The 26,439-nt window shown below is 48.5% G+C and overlaps 1 protein-coding gene across 1 annotated transcript in view; it reads left to right on the top strand.

The window, feature by feature from the left end:
* Itga9 (integrin subunit alpha 9) overlaps positions 1 to 26,439 on the top strand; it is a 307,443-nt gene that overhangs the window by 10,767 nt on the left and 270,237 nt on the right. Inside the window, exons 2-4 of the mRNA XM_041677309.1 lie at positions 8,018 to 8,145; positions 9,517 to 9,623; positions 18,731 to 18,854. Of these exons, the coding sequence (XP_041533243.1) occupies positions 8,018 to 8,145; positions 9,517 to 9,623; positions 18,731 to 18,854 (359 nt within the window). The remainder of the gene's footprint in view (positions 1 to 8,017; positions 8,146 to 9,516; positions 9,624 to 18,730; positions 18,855 to 26,439) is intronic.

Raw genomic sequence — 26,439 nt, 5'->3', positions numbered from 1 at the left:
GCTCTCCGTGTCTTTTGTTGTCTAGCAGGCTAGCCTGGGCTGGGCACAAGGGACTGAGCAGGGTGCCAGGAGAGCCAGTAGAGCACACTCGAGCCCGGGAGTCAACCCTTCATCTTCCTTCAAATCCTATTGGCTAATGCAAGTTTCAGAGAGGAGGAAGCAGAGATTGCCTCTCAGTGCCAGGAGCTGGAGGGAGGATTCCATTGAACGGGACAGGGTACAGGAAGGGTGGAAGACAGTGGCTGCTTCCCTAATGGGACTAGTGGTGAAATCACCCTCACCATCTCTGGGTTTCTGTGATGTCAGCGGAAAGCCTGAATAAGTGCCTGCCTAGCATAGCAAAAAATAGAGTTGAGTTCTAAGGACCCGGGAGATCCTGGGGTGCTGCCAAGAGTTGGAGCTGGGACAAGTGAGATGTCAGTGTTTGCCCACTCCTTCTTGGTATCGAAGCGCTTCTTTGAGTAGCTACTTTGTCCCAGGCACTGTGCTGGGTGCCTTAGAACATTCTCTTAGTCAAGCCTCACATGAATCCTTTGTGGGTATATTTTCACTCCTCCCCATTTGATAGCAGAGGAAACTGAGGCTCAGAGTGTTCAGTAAACACACTGCAGGTCGTGCAGCTTGATGAAGGGAGGATACGGCCTGTAAATCTTGTACTGGGCACAATGCTTAGATGCAGACAGAAAGCTAGGGATGAGGCTCAGGTGGTAGAGTGCTTGTGCCACATGTATTGAATTCAGCACTGCATCGACCCACACTTGGCAGTGCACATCTTTATTCTCACCATTCAGAGGACAGAAGCACCAGGATCAGGAGTTCAAGGTCATCCTTGGCTTGATAGTAAGTTCAAGACCAGGCTGATACATAAAAACTCTCTCTCCAAGAGTGGAGGGGTTTGTGAGATGATTCAACCCATAAAGTACTTGCTATACAGTCATGACAACCTGGATTTGATTCCTAACACTCATATAAAAAGCAGGCCAATGTGGCACGTGCCTGGAATCCCAGGGTTGAGGAGCCAGAGACATGAGGATTGCTGTGACGTATTGGTTATTCTAGATAAAGCACTGATCTCTTGGTTCAGTGAGGGAGCTTGTCTTAAAAAATAAGATGGAGAGCAATAGAGGAAGATATATAGATGCTACTCACACATGTGCATGCTTACCTACACATAGATACACAAAAATGAACACACACATATGTATGCTTAACTCCACGCACAGACACACCACCATGTACACACCACTTGTGAACACAGGCATATCATTGTGCATACACATGTGCATACTTACCAGCTCACAAACATATACATCACCATGCACACACACATGTGCATGCTTTCCTGCACACACACACACACACCACCGTGGACTCACAGACAACCCATGTAGTACTGTTAGTTTAATGTGCCTAGCAAGCCCACGGTTTAGCCACCTGGAGCTTGACTTCCTGAACCACTGAAATGAAAGAGGAATTGCCTGGGGCATTCTGGTCCCCGCTCCAGGTGTAAGCACTGGCCTCTTGCTTTCTCTCTCTCAGACAAAGCCTGCCATGTGGTCAGAGGTCTCACAATTCTCCACTCTGCTTAGCTGTCTTGTGTCTGGTGAGGGACAGGCAGTGCTTCCCGGGGTTCTCTGCATTAGATACACGGATTCAGCTCCATTCCTGCTGCTGGAACACAGGTCCCTGGGGCAGCTTTGGTTTGGAATCATATGCATGAAAACAAACCTAATGGGTGGGAAGTTTGTAATCCCTGTTCCTTGGTTCCTTGTCATCGAATTGGCTGTAGTTTTGCCCTGCGGTGTGGGTGCTGGGGAGGGAAGGAGGGAGGAAGGCGGGGGAGCCTTGAGACACTGGCCTTCTCCAGGAAGCAGTTATGCCTCTACCTAGTTCCTGCTACCTGCTCTCCAAGGAACTGACCTGCAGATGTGAGAGGAGAGTTCAGAGGAAGGTGGGGCTGCGATGGAGCCTTTGCAGCCAGTCTGACCTGGCAGAGGAGAGCTGAGAACGCACATCCGCTAGAGACGTGGGAGACACTGAAGCCGATGCTCAGTGTGCCCATCCTTTAGACACTGTGGTGTGACATTGTCATCTGCAAAGTACACACACACTTAAAATGCATAACTGACTTCACACACACGCACTCCAGTCTTGTAAGTGGTGTTGTGGAGATGGCTCAGTGAGCTAAAGAGCTCACTGTACAAGCATGAGGCCCTGCTTGCATCATGAAAAGGTAGTCCTGGTGTCTACCTGTAACCCCAGCACGGGGGTGGGGATGGGGGTGTGGATCCTGGGGGCATACTAGCCAGCCAGTCTTGACAAATTGTTGAGCTTAAGGTCAGTAAGAGATGGAGAACAATTAAGGAAGACACCCAAAGTCAACCTTTGGTTTCTGCAGGCACACACACTCAAGTGCATGTGCACACACACAAATCTCAACCTATTTTAAAAAGTAAGATTGTGATTTTTGTATTGGGCCTCATAGCTATGTTGGGGAGCATGTGACTGCCTATGAGGGAACAGTGAAGGGGCTGGAGAAAGAGTGTCCTGGACATGGACGCTGGGCTCAGAGCCCACCACTGTGTGGCTCAGTGTAACCCAGCCTCACAGAGTGGAACACACGCACGAAATTGCCTGGCTGGATTTGCCTTCATGGGGAACCAGGCTCATGTAATCCTAGCTGTTGCTGGTAGATAAATAGATGGGTGTATGTTTCCAAAGAGGTTTATGAGCTAATTACTAGGGAGGTGGACCTTTGGTTAGCAGCATGCTGGCAATGTCACTGTTTTAGAAAACCAAGTTGGTGGCCGAAGTTTTACCTCTTCTGTCCTGTGAGCCTGCGGAATAGAAAGGCTTTTTTTTTCTATGTACCATACCCCAGTCTTGAAGTGGCAGGCTTCAGAGCCAAGTTCTAACCTCAGAGTGCCCACAAAGCCTCCCTTGGACTTCCTTGGGCACAGTCACACACATGAGTAGCTGGCAGCAGAGGGGCATTGGGCACCTGCTGGCTTCTTTTTCTCCTTCCTGGCTCACATGATCCGAGCTGGAGGAGGCTTGGGTGACACGCTACCATGGGAACACATGATAAACAGGCAGTTAGGGTCTGGAACAAGTGTCAGGGGCAGCCCTGGTCAGCTGCTTCTTCATCTGTGAAATGGGGATAATGTCAGCAGCTCCTATAGGTGCTTCCATAGGACCACATTTGAAGGAGCAAGCAGAGGAGGGACACGGCTTGATGTCTCTTTGATGGAGCCTGTGGCTGGAGACGCCTAGGTCCTTCAATAGGGTACCTATACAGAGAAAAGATATGGCCTTCTCTAGGGGACCGGTGGAGATGTGAGGATGTTTGAAGTAGTTTGGAAGATGTCTTTGTAGCCCAGAGGACAAAGAAAGAAAAAGCGGGTAGCATCCTGTCAGCCTATCCTGAACTCTGAGCACTTGTAATCTGTCTCTCAGAATCAGCTTGGCCAGCAGCCAGCTGAGCTTCAGACAGGCCACACTCCGGGGCTGGCCTGCTGCAGCCGTCTTGCTGGACTGTGGCCTAGGTAAAGAGCCAGTCCTGGGCTGCCAAGGAAGCCACAATGTTCGGTAAACACAGAGGCATTTGTATTCCACCCTGTGTGTGTCAGGCACGTGCGTATACACACGTGTCTCTTTAGCTCACGTCACAGGGTCTGGGGAAACCTTTCTTGTTGGGCCTGTTGAAGTATGAACCAGAGGGATGCTAGCAGGTTTTGAATCAGCAGCTGTGGCTAGAACCACCAAGCACTCTGGGCTTGGAAAAGCATTTGAATCCATCAGGTTCCTTCTCTGCTTTAGGTTCTGGCAAACGTTTCGTCTCAAGTCTTGACTTTAGGATGGAAGAAGCAAGTACCTGAGAATTCTGCTCTCTAGGCTCCTTCCTGCCTGGCTAACCTAGGAATGGTCTGGAAGCGGTGGTGCCAGATGGCAGTTCTAGGATTGTGGTGATAACGTTTGGGACATGGTGGACCCATAGCCCGCTGCTTCCTGTAGCCACTTTCTGACTCCCGTGGGTGATGGATTTCTCTTTTACTGTGGCTTCAGAGTTGCTCATTCTTCGAGAATTCTTCTTCTACTTCTTCTTCTTCTTCTTCTTCTTCTTCTTCTTCTTCTTCTTCTTCTCCTTCTCCTTCTCCTTCTCCTTCTCCTCCTTCTCCTCCTTCTCCTCCTTCTCCTCCTCCTTCTTTTGTTTTTTTTTCCCAAGAATACTTCTTCATAACATTAGATCACACCCACTCCTCACCCCACAGTCCCTACTCCTCCTGGTCCTCTCCTTCCCATGTCCCCTCTCCTTCAACTTCATTCCCTTTTCTTCTTTTTTAAAAATTTTTTATTAAATTAGTTAATTGTGTTTGAGGCAGGGTATCTCTACACAGCTCTTACTGTCTAGAAATTCACTATGTAGACAAGACTGGCTTTGAACTCACAGAGATCCAGTCACCTTTGTCTCCCCAGAACTTGAATTAAAAGCATGTGCCACATTGCCCAGCCCATTTTCTTCCTTAAAAAATTATAACCCACTGCATCCAGCTCTTCTTAATGCTCTGGGGGTCACATCCTTGAAGAAAGCTGTTTCTCCGTCTCTGCTCCTCAGGAGTCATCCCTGGGCAATAGCTTCTCAACTAGGAGCTTCTCCCCAGTCTGTGCTGGAATCCTGACTGGCTTGATCTCACACAGGTCATGTGCAGGCAGTCACAGGTGGGGTGCAGTGGTTCCATTGTTTCCAAAAGATACTTTCTCCCATCGGCCCCTCAACCTTGCTCTTAAAATCTTAACAGCTCCCCCCATTGGTGTTCCTGGCCCCTGGGGAGCAGAGGAGTGGTAAAGATGTCATTTGCTCTCTGTGCTCTGCCTGCTCATGGGTCTTTGTGTCTAGGACAAGCAAAAGCTTCTTCAATGAGAGGCAAAAACTGAACTAATTTGTGTGTGTAAGCACACATGTCTAGAAGGCAGCTGGATTCAATGGTGACTTCTTTATTTTTGGTGTGTGGTGCTGGAGTTGGAACCCAGGGCCTTGGGCAGGCTCTCTATCTCCATGCAACACTCCGGGGCCCTATTGTAAAGTGGGTTATGAATGGCAGTTGTTTGCTGGGACGATGGGAAACTTGAGTCTGTGGGAGGCTTTGGACCCTGCACTAGGGTTTTATATCTATCCTCCCTAGCCCCGAGGGCTTGACCTGGCCGACTGCGTATGCTTCAGCCGTTTTCAGCTGTCGATCTGATAATTCTTTTCACCTGTGAAAACAACTGGCCATCTGAGGAAGACTTTTCGACTTCTCACTCCAGTGGCTCAAGTGCAGGCCAGAGGGAAGGGGTGGGGTGGAGGAACTACCCCTCAGTGTGGCTTTCTTCTTGGGTTTAATTCTGAGTGTCGTTATGGATTCGAATTAGAGCATCCAAGGACTGGACAAGCCTTTCTTGCACGGCTGAGCCAGGCAGTGAGTCTGGCTTGCTGGGGAAAGGACTCCCTTAGTCCTCACAGATAGAGGGTTTCTGGCCAGGGAATACCGCGTTTGAGGCTTATGGAGGGGCGGAGGAGTGTGAGCTGTCCCAGTCAAGATCCCGCAGGGGCACATGGCAGGGCTGCTGGGGCAGGGGCCCTCATTGTTGGAGGGTTAGCTCCTCCACACTCAGCAAGATAGCCTTCCAAAAGCAGATGTGCACCTCCCAGGGTTAATCTGGGAAGACATACTTCCTTGCAGGGATGGGGGTGTCGCTGGGGTCCTCAGGACTCCACCAGGTTCTGGGGTGGGAATTAAGACAGAATCTTCATGGCTTCCTATGGTGCCTGAAATCAGGCCTCTGAGCCAAATTAATGAAAATGTCCGTGAGCCTTTGCTGAAGCCTGCTGAGGGTTTCTGACATCAGCAGCACCATGTGGCAGGCAGCCTTGTTTGCCCATCTCTGCCTCACTAGAGCATCGGTAGGGAAGGTGCCAGTCATTACGAGGTCTGAGTGGTGGGAAGGGGACTGGATGAAAGAATGAGGCCCCAAGAAGAGGGTGGCTCTGGTGGTTCCTGGAACAGAGCAAGTGGATCCAGGGCCAGCCTTCTTTACCCTCGGGAGGCTACAAACCTCTACTTAGCAGAGAAGCCTGAAGTAGTCTATCCAAAGGGCTGCTGATTCTAATATTCTGGGATGCTCAGCTCTCTCCTGTTTCCTGACTGTAGAGACAAGAGCAGCTCAAGTCCTCATTGAGCAGGAACCTGGGCTCTGCAGCTCTTTGAGCAGCAATCAGATCTTGTCTGGTGTCCTCAGACAATGCCTCCTCCAAGTGGCTCACTGCTCAGCACACATTGTGCCCAGTTGCTGTTATTTAGTCTTCTGTGTTGTAGAACTTTGGGCTGCTACTTTCCTGAAATTATGCTTAACACTCTAGAGCTGGAGAGATGGCCCAGGTAGCAAGGAGCTTGCTGTGTCAGCATGAGGACCCGAGTTCAATCCAGCTGTGGTGATTCCTGCTTAGAATTCCTACACTGGTCAGGTAGAGACAGGTCTGACCTTGGGACTCATGGATTTGTGAGTGCCAGGCCAGTAAGAGAGCCTGCTTCCAGACAAGACAGATAGAACCCAAAGAATGACAACCAGGAGTGACCTCTGGCCTACACACATATAAACACACAAATGCACGCACACACTTACACGCTAGGGTAGACTTATTTTTGTAACACCTTGAAGTGAACTTAATGTCACATCCCTCTTTGGATTTTACACAAAGCAGGGCCAGACTGATTCCCCTACTCTAGTCTACTCCACCCTAGTCTCCCCTACCCTATGCTACCCTAGCCTACCCTAACCTATGCTATCCTAGCCTACCCTGCCCTATGCTACCCTAGTCTACCCTACCCTATGCTACCCTAGCCTACCCTGCCCTATGCTACCCTAGCCTACCCTGCCCTATGCTACCCTAGCCTACCCTGCCCTATGCTACCCTAGCCTACCCTGCCCTATGCTACCCTAGCCTACCCTGCCCTATGCTACCCTAGCCTACCCTGCCCTGTGCTACCCTAGCCTACCCTACCCTATGCTACCCTAGCCTACCCTGCCCTATGCTACCCTAGTCTACCCTAACCTATGCTACCCTAGCCTACCCTGCCCTATGCTATCCTAGCCTACCCTGCCCTATGCTATCCTAGCCTACCCTACCCTATGCTACCCTAGTCTACCCTGCCCTATGCTACCCTAGCCTACCCTGCCCTATGCTATCCTAGGCTACCCTGCCCTATGCTACCCTTCCCTACCCTACCTTATACTACCCTTCCCTACCCTCTGCTACTCAGACAGAAGCTGATTCAGAGTCACGGAAGAGTGCTGCTTACTGACTTGTCCCCCATGGCTTGCTCAGCCTGCTTTCTTATAAAACCCAGAACCGCCAGCCCAGGGGGACCACCCACAAAAGGCTGGACCCTTACATCAATCACCAATTAATAAAATACCCTATAGACTTGCCTACAGCCCAATCTTATGGAGGCATTTTCTCAACTGAGGAGCCTTCCTCTCTGATGACTCCAGTTTGTATCAAGTTGACATAAAACTAGCCCAAACACCAAAATCTCATTTTTCTACCGGTTTGTGTTTTTTTTAGTTGGTGTCTTTACTTAAGTAGCATATGTGTGTGTGTGTGTGCGCGCGTGCGTGTGTGTGTATACGTGTGTGCATGCACAGTAAATTAGTATAACTTCCTGACGTGTACTCAGATTGTGTGCATGTGTGTGTGTGTGCGCGTGCGTGTGTGTGTATACGTGTGTGCATGCACAGTAAATTAGTATAACTTCCTGACGTGTACTCAGATTGTGTGCATGTGTGTGTGTGCGCGCGTGCGTGTGTGTGTATACGTGTGTGCATGTGTGTGTGTGTGTGTGCGTGCGTGTGTGTGTATACGTGTGTGCATGCACAGTAAATTAGTATAACTTCCTGATGTGTACTCAGATTGCTCGCCCACCTCTTTTTCCTCAGCACCAGTTGTGACAGCGTGCCTTTTCTTTTTGATGTGCAGGGTCCTTGTGGGTGCACCAAAGGCAGATTCCAAGTACAGCCCTTCAGTAAAGTCCCCTGGAGCAGTGTTTAAGTGCCGTGTCCACACCAACCCTGACCGGAGATGCACTGAACTGGACATGGCTCGAGGTGAGTGGACATCATTATCAGCATAGAAATGGGGTCGACACCTTCGTCCTTTGTTCTGTTTGTACTTAGGATGACCTCATCCTTCACCTGCCTGCCCCCTCTCCCTCTTTGCTTCCCTGTCTTACAGATGTAATCGAGCCCCTGTTAGTTATTAGGCACTGGGATATGCCATTGAATAAAGCAAATAAGGACCCCTGTCATTCTTGGCCTTGTAACCAGTAGCTTGATCAGACATGAAAATAAACTAGAGAAGTCCAGAGGAAAGGTGTATGCTAGGACCAGCTCTCTATGGGCAGTTAGAAGAGGCCTCCTGGGACCTTTCTGTGTATGGAAGGTGACCAGTCAGTAGGTAGCCGGGGAGGTCCAGGAAGTGAAGTCTGCAGGCAGAGCAGCAGCAATGTCACGGATAGACCAGATGGACTGGTTCTGCTCCAGCTGCACACACAGGGAATGGCTTGCACAAGCATTGCCTTGAGGAGACTGAGATCAGTGAAGGGGCAGGTGGCTCACCCACCACTCCCAGGCCTTGCTTTCTCTGGTGCCCTCTCTCAGCGAGACCTTTTTACCATCGTGTTTTACACAGAGAGGACTGCGGAGGTGACCCAGTCGGTCAGTCTTTGCTATGAAAGCAAGTGGTTCTGATGTGGTTGTGTGTTTCTGCAACCCCAGTGTTGAGGAGGTGGAGGTGAGAATCCTTTGGGATCAATGGCCAGTCAATGTAACTGTGAGCTCCAAGCTCAGTGAGAGACTCGGCCTCAAAGAATTAAGTGGAGGGCAATTGAGGAAGACCCCTGGCATCAACCTCTGGACTCGACATGCATGAACACACACTTTAGTGAATACCCTTAACATGTATGCACATAGACAGACATGTAAACCTACACACATGAGTACACACCCCCAACATGTATGCACATAGGCATACATTTAAACACACACATGAATGCAAACCCTCAATGTCAACACACACACACACAAATGCACACCTTCAATACATATATACATGCACAAACATAAACACACATTTCCAACATGTGCACACACACATGAAAAATTGTAAACATCCATTACAGAGCACAAAAAAAAATCAAAAGAAATGTCCTGATTTTCTTATGAGAAGAGTTTTGTCCATGTGTGATCTGCTGTGTGAAATGTTTGGTACAGTGACCTCTCAGACATCCATGAGACACCCTTTTCTTCATGGAGATCTTTGCTGTGGAAGAAGAATGACTGAATTAAACAGCAACATTTGGTCATGAGTTTCTATGGAGTTGACATTTAAATTACAAAACCTTGAGCCCACAGGACCACTCTAAGAAAAGCAGCCAGCCATGCCATTCTCAACCCACCTCTGGCCTCTCTTTCCACCAGGGAAAAAACGAGATGAGCCCTGTGGGAAGACCTGCAGGGGAGACCGAGATGAAGAGTGGATGGGGGTGAGCCTGGCCCGGCAGCCCAGAGCAGATGGCCGTGTTCTGGTAAGACCTCTGGGGAGAGGGTGACTTGGGGCAGGGTGGCATCCTAAGAATGAAGGACTCACTCCATTGGCAAGCTGGTTAGCACAGAAGCCAGAGCACAGCTGCTTTGAGGTGTGTCCAGGCTGCAGCTTCAGGCGCATGCACCTGTGTGCAACAGCGGCAGCTCTGTGTAGGTGGCCCAATACAAAACCGTAAAGTCACTTAAAACATTGCGAGATGCTTTTATGATATTTAAAAGTAACTCAGTTGCGTGGTTCTTATGTGTGAACCTCACTGGTGACAGTCAAAGGCTGGCATGCCTAGGACTTGCTTTTGTGTTTTCTTAGACTCACTGGGCTGAGGGTGTAGCTCAGTGGTAGAGTGCTTTCCCAGCATGCACAAACATTGATCAGTCCCAGGAGACATTAGGAGAGAGTGGGGGTGGGGAATAGATAGGCAGAAGTTTGTAATTTCATTTACTACCTAAGTATTTTTGTGTATGTCTTTAGGTTAAGGTATAATTTACATAAAATACACGAATCTTGAGGGTTCTAGCTTGGGTTTTGGCAACTGCACATGTCTGAACATCCCAGGAAGTTCTCCGGGTCTTTATCTAGTCAACCCCGCGAATCCCAGAGGCAGCTGCTGCCTTGCAAACATTGCTGTTGGTTTTTCTAGAATTTCACGTGAATGAAATTCTACCGTGTGTTGAATTCCTGGGACAATCTCAGTGAAGGGAGGGAATTGACTCCTACAAGTTACCCTCTGAAGTATATATACACACAGACAACAGACAAATGTAATTAACAAGAACCTCCTTGACAGAGCTTGGTTATGAGCCATTTCTCTTTCATCTTTACACTCTACTGTTGCGGTATAAGCTAAGGCACTCAGGCATGCACACCTCACAGCCTGGTGACGTTTCCACACATGTATGTCCAGGAATCCCCATAGCCAGCACCCGAGGGCTCCTTGTGCTCTTTCCCTGGTGGCTGATGCCGCATAGCGGGATCCACTTTAGAGGACCCAGCTTCTGCCCTCAGCTTTCCTCGAAGGCTGTAGGAAGATTTGTGTTTTACAAGTTCAAGGTCAAGAAGGGCGTCCAGCTGCTGCATCTCAAGGGTTTCTGCTGCTGCATCTCAGGGGTTTCCTTTGGACCACAAGCTGTCAAAGCTGGGGCTTTCGTGGATGTTTGCTCCCAGGGGAAATGGGTTTTCCTCAAGGATATGGGCCAAAACTTCCCAGACCCCTCTGGGGATCTCTGTTCTCTGCCGATCTCAACCCCACCTCAGCACACTTAAGAGCCCCTCCCCCATTACTGGGCCAAAACTTCCCAGACCCCTCTGGGGATCTCTGTTCTCTGCCGATCTCAACCCCACCTCAGCACACTTAAGAGCCCCTCCCCCATTGCTGGATCCTTTTGGAGAAGGAAGCAGCTGGATGCTGTCACTAACATTACAGCCCCCCCCCAGCCCAGCCCCGACACTACTGTAGGTCTCATTGAACAACCCCCCATGTCTGCTGGCCTTGGATTCCAGTCCTTTAATCCCTGTCTCAGCAAGCCATGGATGATGGCCAAGCCACCACATTCCTCTAGGCATGGTGGCCTGACCCCACGGGGTGACTCAGCCCCAAAGGGCCAGAATCCTTGTCTGCCATTCTTGGGAAAGAGAGGGGGATAAACCAAGTATGTATATTCTCCAGAGGGGACCGAAAGCCATGACTCAAACCAAGAGAGAGGACAAGGTAACCGGAGACAGTAATGCAGGAGATGCCTCTCCTGGCAGAGTCTAGAGATAGCCCACTCTACCAAGATACACTTCCTTGGGGATGTGAGGTCTCAGTGTGGCTGAGAGCTTGTTTGCAAAGGTGCAAGACAAAGACTCAGCTCTGTGCCCGTTGGTACAGGACTGGACCTAGACTGGGGTCTTAAGCGATAGAGAGGAACATGGAAGACACTTGGCACAAGAATCAAGAAGGCAGGGTTGAGTATTCACAGGAAGTGGTGCTGTGGACAATCATATCTAATTAACTGAGTTAAATTTCTGTCTTACACACTGATTGTACCATTCATTTGGCAAGCCACCCCGTATAGGGGCTGGAGAAGGAGAGGCAGGCATGGGAGGGCATCTCCAGTTCTCACGTCTCTTGTCCTGCTTTAGTCACGTATGTATAACATGATGTAGCACCTCAGCCTGCAAGAGTCTTATACGCCCCGAAGATTTAGACACTTTCTTGGGGCATGTGTGTTAGTGATAAGTGAAAAGCTCACCTTCCTGCTAAAATCAGGAGATAGCGCTAGAAGCGTGTGTGAAAACATGGTTGGACAACAGAGTCTCTAGAATTCTTGATCCCGCAAATGCTGAACTCCACATCCATTGACCATGACTCTCTCCCTACACCCCCTGGTTCCTGGTAACCATCATTCTAATTTTGAAGTGCTCGGCAATGTCAGATCCTGTTCAAGTGGAAGCAGGCTTTTTATGATGGTTTCTTTCATTTAGCGCAGTGTCCTCACGGCTCAACTCTGCTGTAGCATGTGACAGGATTTATTTCTTTTCTCTTAGGACCAAGTGATATTTTTTAGCACATGTGCACACCATATTCTCTCTGTTCACTCGTTGATGCATGTTTATGTGGCTCCTTGCCGTTATGAATAATGTTGCTATAAACATCAACAAAGATTTGAGACCTCATTTTCAATTTTTTCTACACACACACACACATACACATATGCAGAAGTGGAATTATCAGATCATGTGATAATTCTACTTTTTATTGTTGGAAAGACCTCCATACTTTGCCCCTCTAAAGTGCATGAAATATTTTGTGTTTGGCCAGCATGCAGAATGTTCCAGGTACATTTGTTCTTCTGCCTGCCATTGTTGTCTTGTGGTACTGAAGATAGCATCCACAGCCTCCGGCACACTGAGCTCATGTCCTGTTGCTGAGCCACACTCCCAGCCCAGTCCATTTACTTTCTAAATAGTGGCCATCCTGAGGAGTGTGAGGTGGTATTTCATGATGGCTTGTGTGTATATTTGTTATTTAAATCCATTTTCTTTTTCTTTAATATTTCACTTTTGCCTGTAAAGTCTTTCAGGGAGGCAAGAATTATTTTTTAAATTAAAGGTAGAGAAGGCATTTGAGCCTCCAGGAGGATCTTGTAGCGCTGGATGAGACCTATCTCCCTAGGGATACCGCCTTTGATTTCAAGGGTGGGGGTGAAGAGGGATGGCTGCTTTGAAAGAGAACCTGCTATGGATTTCAAAGCAAAGAATAGAGGGGCACTGTTGTAGAATATTAGTTGAAGATATGCTACATTTGTTTATGCTGTGGAACATTATTTAGTAATACAAAGATGTGCTGCATTCTTTTATGTTGCATTTGTTTAACTCCGTGAAGCTGTGATTCTTTGCCTGTCTAAAACATGTGATTGGTCTAAGAAAGAGCTGGACAACCATTAGCAAAGCAGGAGAAAGGATAGGCGGGGCTGGCAGGCACAGAGAATGAATAGGAGGAGAAATCTGGGAAGAGAGGATGGGGGAGAAGAAAAGGAGAGGGGACATCAGGGGGCAGCCACCCAAATATGCAGCAAGGCACAGAGTAAAAAGAAAGGTATATTAGAATACATAAGGTAAAAGACCAGAAGCAAAAGCTAGACAGGGTAATTTAAGAAAAGCTGGCTAGAAACACAAGCCAAGCCAAGGCTGGGTGTTTATAAGTAAGAATACATATTTGTATATTTATTTGGGAGCTGAATAGTAGGCTCCAAAGAGTAAAGAGTAAAAAACAAAACAAAACAAATCAAACTCCAGGGAACTTGGAAAACTATGACAGGAAGTGAATTGTCTCAACGCCAAATGGCCATATCTGGACCAAAGCTGGCAAGACCTAGGATGTCAAGCTAGCCCATCAGGCTGACTTTGGCTGCTCATCTTGGCTATGTGGATAATGTGGTTCCTTCCAGTTTCCCCAGGGACCGAATGATCCCTGGAACAAATGCTGCATCAGGACTGAAAGCAAGTTCCTTCCATTTCCACTCTGCTCCGCACCCCTGGAGTGCAGAGATGGGGTTCTCAAGAATAGGGGAGGAGGGCTGGAGATGGCTTAGGCAGTGATGTCACACAAGCATGAAGACCCAAGTCCAGCACTCTGGGGAGAGACACAGTGGACCCCTGGAGCTCACAGCCAGTCAGCCAGGCCAAACTGGTAAGCTCTTTTAAAAAATAAAGCTGGAAAGCAGTGGAGGGAGGTCCTCTACATTGACCTCTGGCCTACACACACACACACACACACACACACACACACGCATGCACACACACACACACACACACACACACACACACCCTATCCTGGAGGGCAGCTAGAACATTCAGAACCACCATCTCTCCTCATCAGAGCCGCCAAGCCTTAGATAACAAACTATATCTAAACTGCTCAGTTTTTCTGGGTGGAAGCAGTGCCTTCCGGCTCTAACTGCTGTTTCCTTTCTAAATGTCAGGGCCCTCTCCCTCTCATCTGTACTTCCCTTGTGTCCAAATTTCTTCAAAGCCACTGGGTCTGTTCCTGTGAGTACCCCAGTTGCTGTTTCCTGGTTTGGCGTATGCATGTGAACGGGCGCTTTGCTGAGATCTGCAAAAAAGTGCTTAAGCCATGAGAACACACTCTGCTGAGTTTCATTATGTTAATAGTTGCCAATATTCCCAATACTCCCAGCACCTCACCACCCTAGAAACCCTTTCCCTGTGTCCCCCAACTGCCACCAGCTGCAGGGTGACATCCCAGCCTCACTTTTATCCTGTGCCCACCACACATGTCTTAGTGGCCATAGCGTGGCCTGGCTGTGCATGGTGGACCTGGAAGCATGACAAAGGCTTGGCCTTCTGTGCACAGCAAGTGCAGGTGTGTGAGGGCGGCAGGGACAGACAGGCATTTGTGACCAAGCCACCCTCAGGAAGGACGTGCTGTATTCACACAACAAAGAAGGCCTTTGAAGGAAATTGCACATTTTCTTCCTATTTTTATTCCTTGGGAAGAAAATCAACCCTTCTAACTTGAGATGTGTGAGAGGCTAGAATTTGGGGTGATGGTTGGTCCTCAACCCCTTCCTAGGCTGAGAGGCTCAGATTTGGGGTGATGGTAGGTCCTCAGCTCCTTCCTAGGGTGAGAGGCTCAGATTTGGGGTGATGGTAGGTCCTCAGCTCCTTCCTAGGGTGAGAGACTAAGATTTGGGGTGATGGTAGGTCCTCAGCTCCTTCCTAGGGTGATTTGGATGCTGAATTTAAACAGGATATTGCCTTCTGGACTGTTCTCTTTTCTTCTTTCTCCTCCCCCTCCTACGTCTCTTCCTCCCTCTCCTCCTCCCACTTTTTTCCTCCTCCCTCTCTTTTTCTTTCTTTCCCCTATTACATCTCCTCCCCTCTCCCTCTCTTCCTCCCTCTCCTCCTCTCTCTCCTTATCCTCTTCCTTCTCTTCTCTTTCTCTTCCTTCTTCTGTTTTTTCTTCCTCTTTTTCCTCTGTCTCTTCCTTCTCCCTATGCTGTTTCTTCTTTCTCTTCTCCCCTTTCTCCTCTTATTCCTCTTTTTCTTCTCTTATCTCAAAGCCAGGCCTTTGTTCACACTCCTAATCACACGCTATATGTTGTTAACACTCTTAATCACACACTGTACCTATTCACACTCCTCATCACACACTATTCTTTGTTTACACTCCTAATCACACAATGTACGTCTGAGCTACTCCCATGGCCCAAAGCAAGCTTCCTGGAAGTTCTCTGCTTCTCCGTTCTCGCTGCCCTCTTCCCTTCCTACCACTCACTGCTGCTTTGTAGTTACCCAGAGTCCTGTTTTCTTTTTTATACAGGATGCAGGTCAGACTGATGTGTGTGTGATGATGATCAGGCTAAGCACAGTGCTTTTCTTCCTGTAATTTATGTTCAGAGTCCCTTTCTGTTTTCTGGAGTGGGGCCCGTCTTTGACCTTTGGTCTCTGTCCTCCCAGAATACTGTAAATTAGATGAGTGTAAAATGTAGTATTTGGGTCTCTTAGGCATTCTCCAAGGTCACTCCTAAACAGTTTATGGGATGGAAAGCAGACAGTACAATAAACACTGAGTGATGCTGTCCATGTGTCCAGTTGGCTGCCAGACCACACGGCGATGAACTTCGGCCTCTCCAACTCAGAACGCGATAGGTAACCAAGGCTCTCAAGCTGGACTGGGTCCTTCAGCTAGAATAAAGTCCATTTACCCGTGAACTGGGTGATCTAAGAGACTCACATTTGGAGACTGCAAGAACTAAGTCAGAACCTCCCCCTGCAAAAAAATCAGTCAGCCCTTTATATCCGTGGGTTCTGTGTCTGTGCATCTGGCCTTTCCTACCCACAGGCTGTGGAGTTGGTATCTAACTAGTGATTTAACTAATTGTGATCAGAACTATTTTTTAATCTGCCTATATCCTAAGCATGGCCCGACCTTCCCCTTGCCATTGTTCCTAACAGCATGCTCTAATGATGTCTGCAGTGTTTGCACTGTAAGATGAGTATAGAGATGGTTTAAAGTATGTGGGGGCTGGGGAGATGGCTCAGTGAATAAGGACAGCCTGTTCTGCAAGTGCCAGGACCTGAGTTCTAATCCCCAGCACCCATGTTGAAAAACATATGACTGTGCATGACTGTAGCCCCTGCATGGAGTGGGGGAGCAGACAGATTCTGGGAACTTTCTGGACAGCCAGCTTAGCTGCAACTCTGGGTTCAGTGAGAGACCCTGTCTCAAGGCAGTAGGGTATCACACACATATGCCACACACACAAGGGTGTCTATGTGGAAGTGTGGGACAATAATCCTCATGGTCTTTTCCCGTTTCTCACTGCATGCTGTTTCCATCTGCTGAGAGATGAGAAATGAGTGGGTTTTTCTTTGTGGTTTGTTTGTTTGTTTTCTGTATAAAGCAAGCATCACATGGGGAGGAAAGATGGTAGCATGAAGTGGGAGCAACAACCAATTGGTCTGTCATTGACTGTCTCAGACACGGCATGTGGGCATGCTCAAATCTCAGTGCCAGGCTGAGGGTGTCACAGGGAGTGTGCCCTCTATTGCGTCTGGGCAGAGTGGCTTCTCAGGGACCCTGGTGGCAGCTTGACTGGAGGGAAGAAGGGCAGAGATGACAATGGGTGGGGAAGAACCAGCACTGGGAGGCCTTGGGGTCTCTCCATCTAGGTGCTAGGGCCTCATGGGAAGGGCTACAAGAACCTCCAGCGGCCCTGCTTCTCAGGAGGAATCAGGAATCTCAGCATGGGAAAGGCTTTACAGAGAGATGAGACTCAGGAGGACGTGCTCCAGTCCTGCTCTCAGTGCTTACTGTGCTACTCAGCACTCCCGTAAAGAGATGAGGGTTCTGGACCAGGGAGACAGCTCGGTGGGTAAAATGCTTGCCGTGCAAGCATGGTGACTTGAGTACTGTCCTCAGAGCCACATACAAAGTGGGAGGAGACAGTGGGCTACACCAAGCTGTCCCCTCATCTCCACACACATGGTAGAGCCCTGACTCGCCATCATTCTCACACAATAACAACATATTTTTTTTAAAAAATTAAGAAATTATCTTAGTCACTGTTCTATTGCTGTGGAGAGACGCCATGACCAAGGCAACCCTTATGAAAGAAAGCATTTAACTGGGGCCGTGCTTACACTTTCAGAGGTTTTGTTGTGGAGGGAAGCATGGCAGGAGGCAGGTGCTCGAGCAATAGCCGACTACATCCTGATCCAGAGAGAGAGACAGAGACAGAGACACACAGAGACATGCAGAGACACGCAGAGAGACAGAGAGACTCCGGCTTGGCATGGACCTTTGAAACTGCAAAGCCCACCCCCTGTGACACACTTCCTTCCAACATGGCCACACCTTCTGATTCTACTAATCCTTCTCAAATAGTTCCACTCACTGGTGACTAACCATTCAAATATATGAGCCTGTTGGGGCCACTCTTATTCAAACGACCACAAATACCCGATCAGAAATGGAGGGTTTTGTCATCTCCTCTTGGGATGGCAGAAGTCAAAGGCTGACCAGCATCTTGCTGAATGTCATGACTCTCTGAAACCCTGTGTAAAGGAAGCTGACCGGGCAGGTGCTTCAGACGGTAAAGTGTCTGCTGGGTAAGCCCAAGGACCTCAGTTCAATCCTCAGCAGCCATAGACAAAAGCCAGCCTGATGGAAATGGTTGTAACCCCAGCACCGAGGTGGTTGAGTCAGGTGGATTCCCTGGGATTTGGTGGTCAGACAGACCCTCAAGCTGGATTGGACTCTTACTAGAAACTGCTCAGCTCAGTGTCTCCTCAGGTGCTGGACCCCAGCACTGAAAAGCTACTCTGGAAAGCAGGATGAGGGCCACCTGTCCCTAAGGGTCTCCTCGTTGTCCCATTTGTTTGACACTATCATTCATCCACCCTCCACCCAGAGCCTTCCCTCTGCTCTCCTCTCTGCTGCTCCCTTCCTGGCTCAGGTCTCTCCTCACAGGACTCTTTCTGACTGGCTTGTGAAAGGCAGTTGCTGCCTGGCAATGGAGTCATCTTCACTAAAGGTTGGGGGATACAGTGGTGTGCACTTCCCAAAGCTCGTTAAGGCCTTTGAGATGTGTGTTGCTGGGCGCTAAATTACTTCAGTAGATAACTTCCGGTTATGGAGGTGCATGGAGGTTATGGAGTGTCTCTGCAGGTCAAAATCCAAGAATAATTTCTCCTCTTCCCAATGTCTCCTCGCCTTGTCCTTCCTCTCTTCCTTTAGCTTCCCTGTTCACCATTCTTCCCCTGGAGCCTCCGAACCTCTCTCCATTCTCACGTCCTCTTTCTGGAAGCTCCTTCCTCTTATGCCCAGTGTGGAGAGTGCTGTACCACCATTGCCCTCTGCCTGGAAACCACTTCTCTCTCTCCAGACTCGAGGCTACTGTCTTCTTTCATTCCGCCCCATGCTCAGTTCCAGCTATGATAGTCGTTTTTTTTTTTTTTTTTTTTTTTTGACTCACTGTCTCTCTCCTCCCAGTGGCCTGCCAGGTGCTTGCTCTCTTGCATTCTGCTTTTCTTATACACTGATGTGAACTTTCTGTTCTTACTTCCTATCTGTCCCTTTAGGCCTGTGCCCATCGTTGGAAGAACATCTACTATGAAACAGACCACATCCTGCCCCATGGATTCTGCTACCTCATCCCGTCCAACCTCCAGGCCAAAGGCAAGGAGCTGATCCCCTGCTACGAAGGTGAGTGGGGGTTAGTTCCCCTGGTGCCCTCCTCATTGGGTGACTTCCACAGCCCCCAGCCTCTCCCTCCACATCACCCCCTGAGCTTTTCCTTGGATTTCCATACGCCAACAGTGAGCAGGGTTATCTGTCCCCAGATTGATTCTGGCGTCAAAGCCGTGTTCAGGGAAGAGGCATCTAGAAAGGGGACAGTGGTCCAGGCCCTGTCCAGGCCTGTCTACTCCTGGCACAGAGTCCATGGTGCTCTTTACGATGTCCCAGAGACAAGCTTTAAGCCAAGTGGTCCGGTGCTTCCCTGAGGTGTCGGCACTGATGGTTTTTATTGGGTCTTGGGAAACTCACTGTCCTTTTCTGGACCCAGTTTTCTTATCACAGATCTCAAGAACTGGTCCACAGTGCCGCTGCAATGTCAGGATGGTCTCTGGACTTCCACATGACTCCTGAATGTTCTAGGCTGGGGAAAGGGACAATCCAGCATCCATAAAACAATAGTATAGCAGAAGTTTGTCGCCCAGCTCTGTCATTCAGTCATCTCGTGACACCCTCCTTCTGACTCTTGTTGAGTGTCCAGGAACCAGACAGTGATACAGCCTTTGGGTCTGAGGAACACATGCTATCAGTCAGCTATCACTGCGTAACAACACGTTTTCATGCCAAACAATAATAAACATGGATTCCCCCCCCACACACACACACCTCTACTTAGGCTGGGGTCCTCCAGCAGAGCTTGGTGGGCTCTGGCTGCAGGTTTTCTTCAGCTTCATCCTCCATGTTCCCTTCTGAGACCAGTGAGTGACACGGATATGCCGTGAGCGCGCAGGGCGCACTTGGGGTCTTCTTCAGTGCCCTGCTTAGAACTGCAGACGCTTGGGCAAAACTTGGTCATTCTTTAGCCAGTTGAGTCTGAACTTTAGGACATTGGGTTCCCATGCACCCATCTTAGCACTTCCTGCATCCCAAACCACTCACGGGTCCCAAACACATAGAACAGACATAACTTCAATTTGTAGCCAGAGGCCACCCTTGTAAGCTGAGCCCCAGCTCTGTGCGTAGTTGCACGAGTGAGAAACCGACATTTGTGGTCATTTGCCGTGAAGACTCTCAGTCCTTATGCAGATGTAGCTAACGGACACCAGGCTCAGTTCAGGAACTCAGACCTCGTGCTTTCTCGATTTCCTGACTCCATGATCAGATGCAGCCAGAGAAGACATTAGCAAGTTTTACTCCCACCTGGCTTTCTCTCTTAAGGACAGATACACATTCTAATTTGTACTTTGGCAAAGAAAACAGTGAGGGATGGGGCTGGTCTAGGGAGTCCTGGGAGGAAGAGCAGCTGCTTAAGACAACTGAGGACTGGACAATGGTTCTGTGTTCTTGGGTCTGTAAAACGAGAGGGTTGGTGATGCTCAGATCTCTCTAGAAGACGACGGGTGAGAGGGGACTAGGCAGGGGGCAGGCCACAGTGAGAGGGCCCTTGCCTGTACTGTTGGTTTTGGAGACCTCCACTTCCCTGTTCTGAGCTCCAAACAAAGCCAACTTGGGCTCCTAAAACAATCACGATTTTCTCTTAATGTGGAAAATCTCAGTGATGCAAGCTCCCTGTTGCAGGTGGGGAATCACATTGTGGTTAAGGACAATGGAAGCATTTAGTGTTTAACAGAACCTTTCAGAAGCTGCCCAGGCCGGCTTGCTAGGCATCCAGGTCCAGAGAGATAAGCATGGTTATACAGATAAGCATGGTTATGCAGATAAGCTTGTTATGCAAGTGGGAGTTTCACTTGGTGATTCGCGGTGTGGAAGGTGCGTGACCCGGTGTCTGGAACAAAGCTCAGAACCCCAATTGCCAGGGTCTGACTCTCACCTCCACAGTGTCCTCTCATTGACTACTGATGAGGATGTCAACTCTGTGTCTGCCTTAATTGATCAATACTTTTGAGTTCTTAGAGCAGTGCTGGCATATATCTGCGAACATGGAATATGCTGAGCGTATTACATATGGTAACATGCTTGTTAGATGCCAGTGAGCTAGGCACTAAGCAAGGTTTATTAATCACTGTAAGGGGACTGTTTCAGGGATAGAGCCTGGTTAGTTCTCTTTACTGCCCGGTAGCCGTCAGATAGACAAAAGCCGACAGATCCAGTCTCAGAAGAGAGGGCAGTGGAGCACAGGAGTAGAATGAAGAAGAGAGGGGGAGAGTATGTGAGGAGCGAAAGAGATCCAGTGGGCCTAGGGAGGGGACATGGGAGGGTGATAGTGAGGGAGGGATCCGAGGAAAGGGTACGAGCACATGCATGAGGGATGGGGAGGTGGCTCAGTGGTTAAAGTACTTGCCACCCAAGCACGAGGACCAGGGTTTAGGTCCCCAGACGAATGCCAGGTGAATGTGGCACAACACTGGAGGGCGGAGACAAGTGGGGTCCCCACAGGAGCCTGGCTAGTGAGACTAGCTGTTTGGTGAGCTCTGGGTTTGACTGAGAGGCCCTGCATCAGTGAATAAGCCAGAAGGGCACTTGAGGATGATTCCTGACACTAATCTTGGGCCTTGACATGTGTGCACACACACACACACACACACACATGAAAGATTATGTGTTTGAAAATGTCATAATTAAACTTTTTTTTACAATAATTGAAAATTGGGTCAAAAACAGCAATCTTCCACTTGCAGGAGAGAACATAGGAAACCCCATGTCTGAACATTGGTGCTGTGTAGGATTGACTTCCTCACCTACACATGTTCTTTTGGGTACTGCTCCCCAGGGGCGTGAGCAGCATCCCAGCTCCAGGAGGCATTAATTCATTGTGCGATTATTTCATTGTATGACTGAGGGAATTGAAACCTGCTTAAGGTTTGTGTGACTTACAGTCTGTGTAAGTCAGGAAAGTGAGGGACGGAGGAAGGCTACTGTAAGTCACGGCAGCCTGTGCAGGGTGGGGGCTGGAGAGCGTCCTGTTTCCAGGCTCTTTCTGAACAAGGACAGAATGCAGAAGCGGCCGAGGCAGGCTTGCTGGAGGCTAATGAACCACACTGCCTCCTCCTTGGCATAGTTAAAGCTCCTGCCTGCTCTGCAGTGGGAGTGGGTGATGGCATGCCTCCCCTCCTCTTTCGGTTGTTATGGGGGAGCTCATGGGAAAGCTCAGACGACAGGGCTCAGGAAGGCGACCTGTTGTTCTGTAGTGGTGGTTCCTTGTAGGGTTTCCTGAAGGTCTGCTGTGAGATCTTAGGAAGATGGAAGGTTAGTTTGATAAAGTCTTTGAGAATGGGTCCCCTTTCGAAATGTCTTGAGCTTTTTTTTTGTTATTGTTGTTGTTTTGTTTTTTGTTTTTGCTTTTTAAAGAATTTATTGCTGAGAGGTGGTGGCACATGCCTTTAATTCCAGCACTCGGGAGGTAGAGGTAGGTAGATTTCTGAGTTTAAGGCCAGCCTGATCTACATAATGAGTTCTGGGACATCCACTTCTACACAGAGAAACCCTGTCTCAAAAAAACCAAATAAATAGACAAATAAATAAAAACAAAAGAGAGAGAAACACATTTTATTTTTAAGTGTGTTTGTGTATGCACATGTACGCACACGTGTGCATGCTTATGAGTGAAAGTGCCCGTGAAAGCCAGAAGGGGACACGAGATTCCCTGTGGCTGCATTCGCAGGTGGTTTTGAGTCACCTGAACTCTGTGAGAGCGGTACACAATCTTAACCGCTGAGCTATCTCTCCTGTCTCTCAAGCTTTTGATTTCTTAAAACATAGTGGTCTTGGGTTTGGCAGAGGACGTTTTCCTCATGGCTGCTCAGGTGCTCCCTGTTGGATGGGAGAGGCTACCAAAATATCCTGTTGGGATCAGGAACAGCAGAAGGAACCGGAAATGAGAGAGAGTAGGTCATCACGTAAGATAAACCCGCAGTGCACCCCTTCAACAACACGTGATGTTTACACTTGCTTCTTAGAAGCATGGTGTCATTGTGCCTCTATGCTGTCTTTGTGGGAATATGGGAGAAGATGAGAACAAAGGAGGGGTGACTGGGGGAGACTCCTAGAAAAATAGAATGAGCACTCATGAGCTTTAGTGACTGCAGATTCACCGGAAATGTTCATTTGTAAGCACGTGTCTGTGTGTGGGTGCGTGTGAGTCCAGGTGCTCCGGGGGTCAGAGGTCAGAGGTCAGAGGTATCAGATCCCCCAACTATGTCTCCAGCTACCACACCAGGGTATGTTTAAGCCTCCCAAAACTTAAGTCAGTACATGTGATAGACTTAAATACAGACACTGCCTGTATCTGTTATCCCTGAACTCATCAAGACTAGAAGCCAGAGCTCAGCAGCAGACTGTCAACAACTCATCTTTTTATTGTGATGGGAAAATCTCATGAGTCTGGGGTGACTCCAGAGCAGCCTGGTAAATTTCACAGAGTGTTCACTGCTGGAGAGGCGCAGTCAGAGGCCAGCGGGATGCTCAGTTGGCAAAAGCAGTTGCTGCCAGACCTGACTACCTGAGTTTGAGCACCAGGCCCCTCATGGTGCAAGGAGAGAATTGATGCCTGTAAGTTGTCCTTTGACCTCCACATGTGTGCAGTAGCATGTGCACATGCCTCTGCCCCACAAATCGTAAGTAAATAAACAAACGAGTAAATATAGTCTGTTTTGTTTTAAAGAAAAGTAGCTAGTAGCAGCGATGGTGCCAGCTGTGCTTCGGGATGCGGTGCTACCAAGCATCCCTATGACTGAAAAGTGTCTGTTCCGCCTTTCCAATTAGGTGGCTTTGCATGAACAAAGTTTCTGTGTCCTCTCCCATAAACTGGGAAGATGGTACCTCCTAATGAGGGGTCTGAGGTGATGAGAATTTTCTGATTAGCTTTCTAGGCATGTAATATTCTCAGAGGGTGATCAGTGGGTGCTGCTTTAGTGAACTGATAACTAAGGGCAGAGAGCCGAGTACCATTAGAGTGATCTGTTAAGTCAGGCCTCACTGTGAAGCTGGAGCTGGTCTGAGATTCTCTGTCCTCTGGCCCCAGCCTCCCAGGTGCTGGCATTACAGGCATGTGCCACGTGCCTGGATTATACTTCTGAACTAGCTCGGAAGATCTTCCTTGTGCGGTCTGTTGGGTTAGTCCTCTGCCCTGCCTGCTGGAAAGCCTGATGCGGTGTACAAATGTTCTTCAGTTTGTATTTGAAGGGGTCTGAATTGATCACACTGTATTGTGCTTTAATATTGATTTTTAAAGACTTCTCAGAGCAGCTGGCCTTTTATTCCTCGTGCGCGTTTCTTAAGGCAGTGGTCATGCCCAGTGAAGGAACCAGACCAAGGCATTCAGTCATGAAGACAATTGTTTTTCTCCTCTTAATGCTGAAGACCAGGACCCAACAGGGGATAAAAATCAATCATGATCCATTTACAAATCAAAAGTGGTTGAGCTTTGGGTGGGTTTTTCTTTTGTTTTAGGAAGGATTGTAAAGGGCTAAGCCTATCCTTTTAAAAATTCAAGAAGAAGCCCCATCCATTTTTATTAAATAATGAGCCCCGGTTTTGCACGGGGTTTTCTGCTTTCCAAAGAGCATTTACGAACATCATCTCAAATAAATACAGTGAATTAAACAAGAGGCTGCTGTTCTGAATCTTGTCCAGTTAAGAGGAGGGTCCTGGGGCTGGACAGATGGCTCTGTTGGTAAAACGCTTGCTGCAGAGGCATGAGAACCCCACTCAATCCCCTAGAACCCATGTTTGAAAAAACACAGCTGGTTTCAAAATGCACATCTGTATTCCAGCTCTGAAGATCCCTGGTGCTCACTGGCCTGCCAGCCAGGTCTGGAGAGCTACAAGCTCAGTGAGGAGGGGAAGGGTGACTGAGGAAGACCCCTGATGGTAACATCTCACCTCCATATACATGAGTGCACACACACTCAGAGACACATAGACACACACAGAGGCATACATGCAGACAGACACACGCAGACACACGCACACACAGAGACACATACACACACAGGCATACACACAGACATAGACACACACAGAGACAGACACAGGCAGACAGACACACATATACAGGTGCAGACACAGACACACACAAGCACAGATGGACACAGACACACAGATAGACACGTACACACACAGACACACACAGGCACACATGCAGACAGACACAGACAACACACACACAAGCACAAATGTAGACATGTACACACAGACAGACATAGACACACACACAGGCACACACATAGACAGACACAAACACACACACAGACACACAGATAGACACACACAGACACACAGACACACACATGCACATAAAAACACACAGATACATACACATGCGCGCTCACACACACACACGCACACATGAGACACGGGACACGAGAAATGGAGAGTGTCTCCACAGGACAGTCAGGGCTGAAAGGGGGTCAAAGGTCTCTGAAAGTGGCCCTGGAATTCAAGAATTCTAAGTTTCTTCTTGGAGTCAAGACTTTTGGGGTAAAATTGGATTCTAAATGTCAAATAAGTTTCCACACACAGTGCAGGTTTACTGTCTAAATTACAGCTCTAACATTACAGATGTCCACGTTCTCCAGTCTGTCCTAAAGGTGCCTGCCTGTGTGGTTGGGTGTCTTGAGGAATGTTCTCTGGAAATCCCCAGACTGGAAGTCATCTGACAATTATTAAACACCTCTCAGGTGCTGGGAGTTGGGGCAGGCACTTGAATTTGTGATCATACTTAAGATCACATCACTTTGGGGTCAGTGTTTTTCTTGTAGTTTTACGAGACAGAGTCCTGCCACATAAGCCCTGATTGCCCCAGGACCCACTGAGTAGCGAGGCTCCTGGCTTTGCCTCCTGGGTGCTACAGCTACAGGCATGTGTCAGCCTGTCTGCCTGGGGTCAGGGTTCATAGCTAAGTTGTAGACATGAGCAAACTGAGGTTCAAGGGAAGTGGGTGAAGGCTTTATTAAGGATGTATTGAGCACAGAGAGTTGTTGGCCTTTCTGTGCAGTGTAGGTTTCGCCATGTGGCCCTTTTCCGTGGGCATGCTGGTTTCTTTGTGGTCTGTGGGGGCCTTGAACCATCACAGGGAAAGGTCTCTAATTTTTATGTTACGAAGCTGATGACTCTTCAGGACATCATACTCCAAACTTTCAGGATCGCGCTTTGGGTTTTTTGTTTGTTTTTGTGTTTTTTTTTTTTTTTTTTTTTTTTTATCTTAGAGGTCCTCCGGAGGCAAGCCCCACCATTACTGAGTGCAGACAGCCTTAGTTGCATTTAATTTTTATAGCGCAGCTGTTCACCATTGGTTATTTCATAAGTATGTTTGCTTCAGCCGAAGCATTGACTTCTGTTCAGTTCTCAGTGGGAGCTCTCCCTGAAACGTGACTGTCTCATGCCCTGGGAGTGGGAGGAGGCAGAATATTGCTCACTAGACCCTGGGTGGAAGCAACTATTAATGTGTTAAAATTCTATTTTATTTTGTAATTAAAAATATTGATTTTTAATTGTGTGCCTGTGTGTCAGCAGGTAGGCATGTGCTTGTGGTGGCCAGAAGGGGAACGTTGGATCCCCTGGAATTGGAAATCTGACTCCGGTTCTCGGCAAGAGC

The sequence above is a fragment of the Microtus oregoni genome, unplaced genomic scaffold, assembly GCF_018167655.1.
Source record: "Microtus oregoni isolate MIOR12 unplaced genomic scaffold, Mior012 000028F_ref0000031, whole genome shotgun sequence".
Classification (NCBI taxonomy): Eukaryota; Metazoa; Chordata; class Mammalia; order Rodentia; family Cricetidae; genus Microtus; species Microtus oregoni.
The sequence above is the reverse complement of the archived record's forward strand: the minus strand, read 5'-3'. Positions and strand labels throughout refer to the sequence as shown.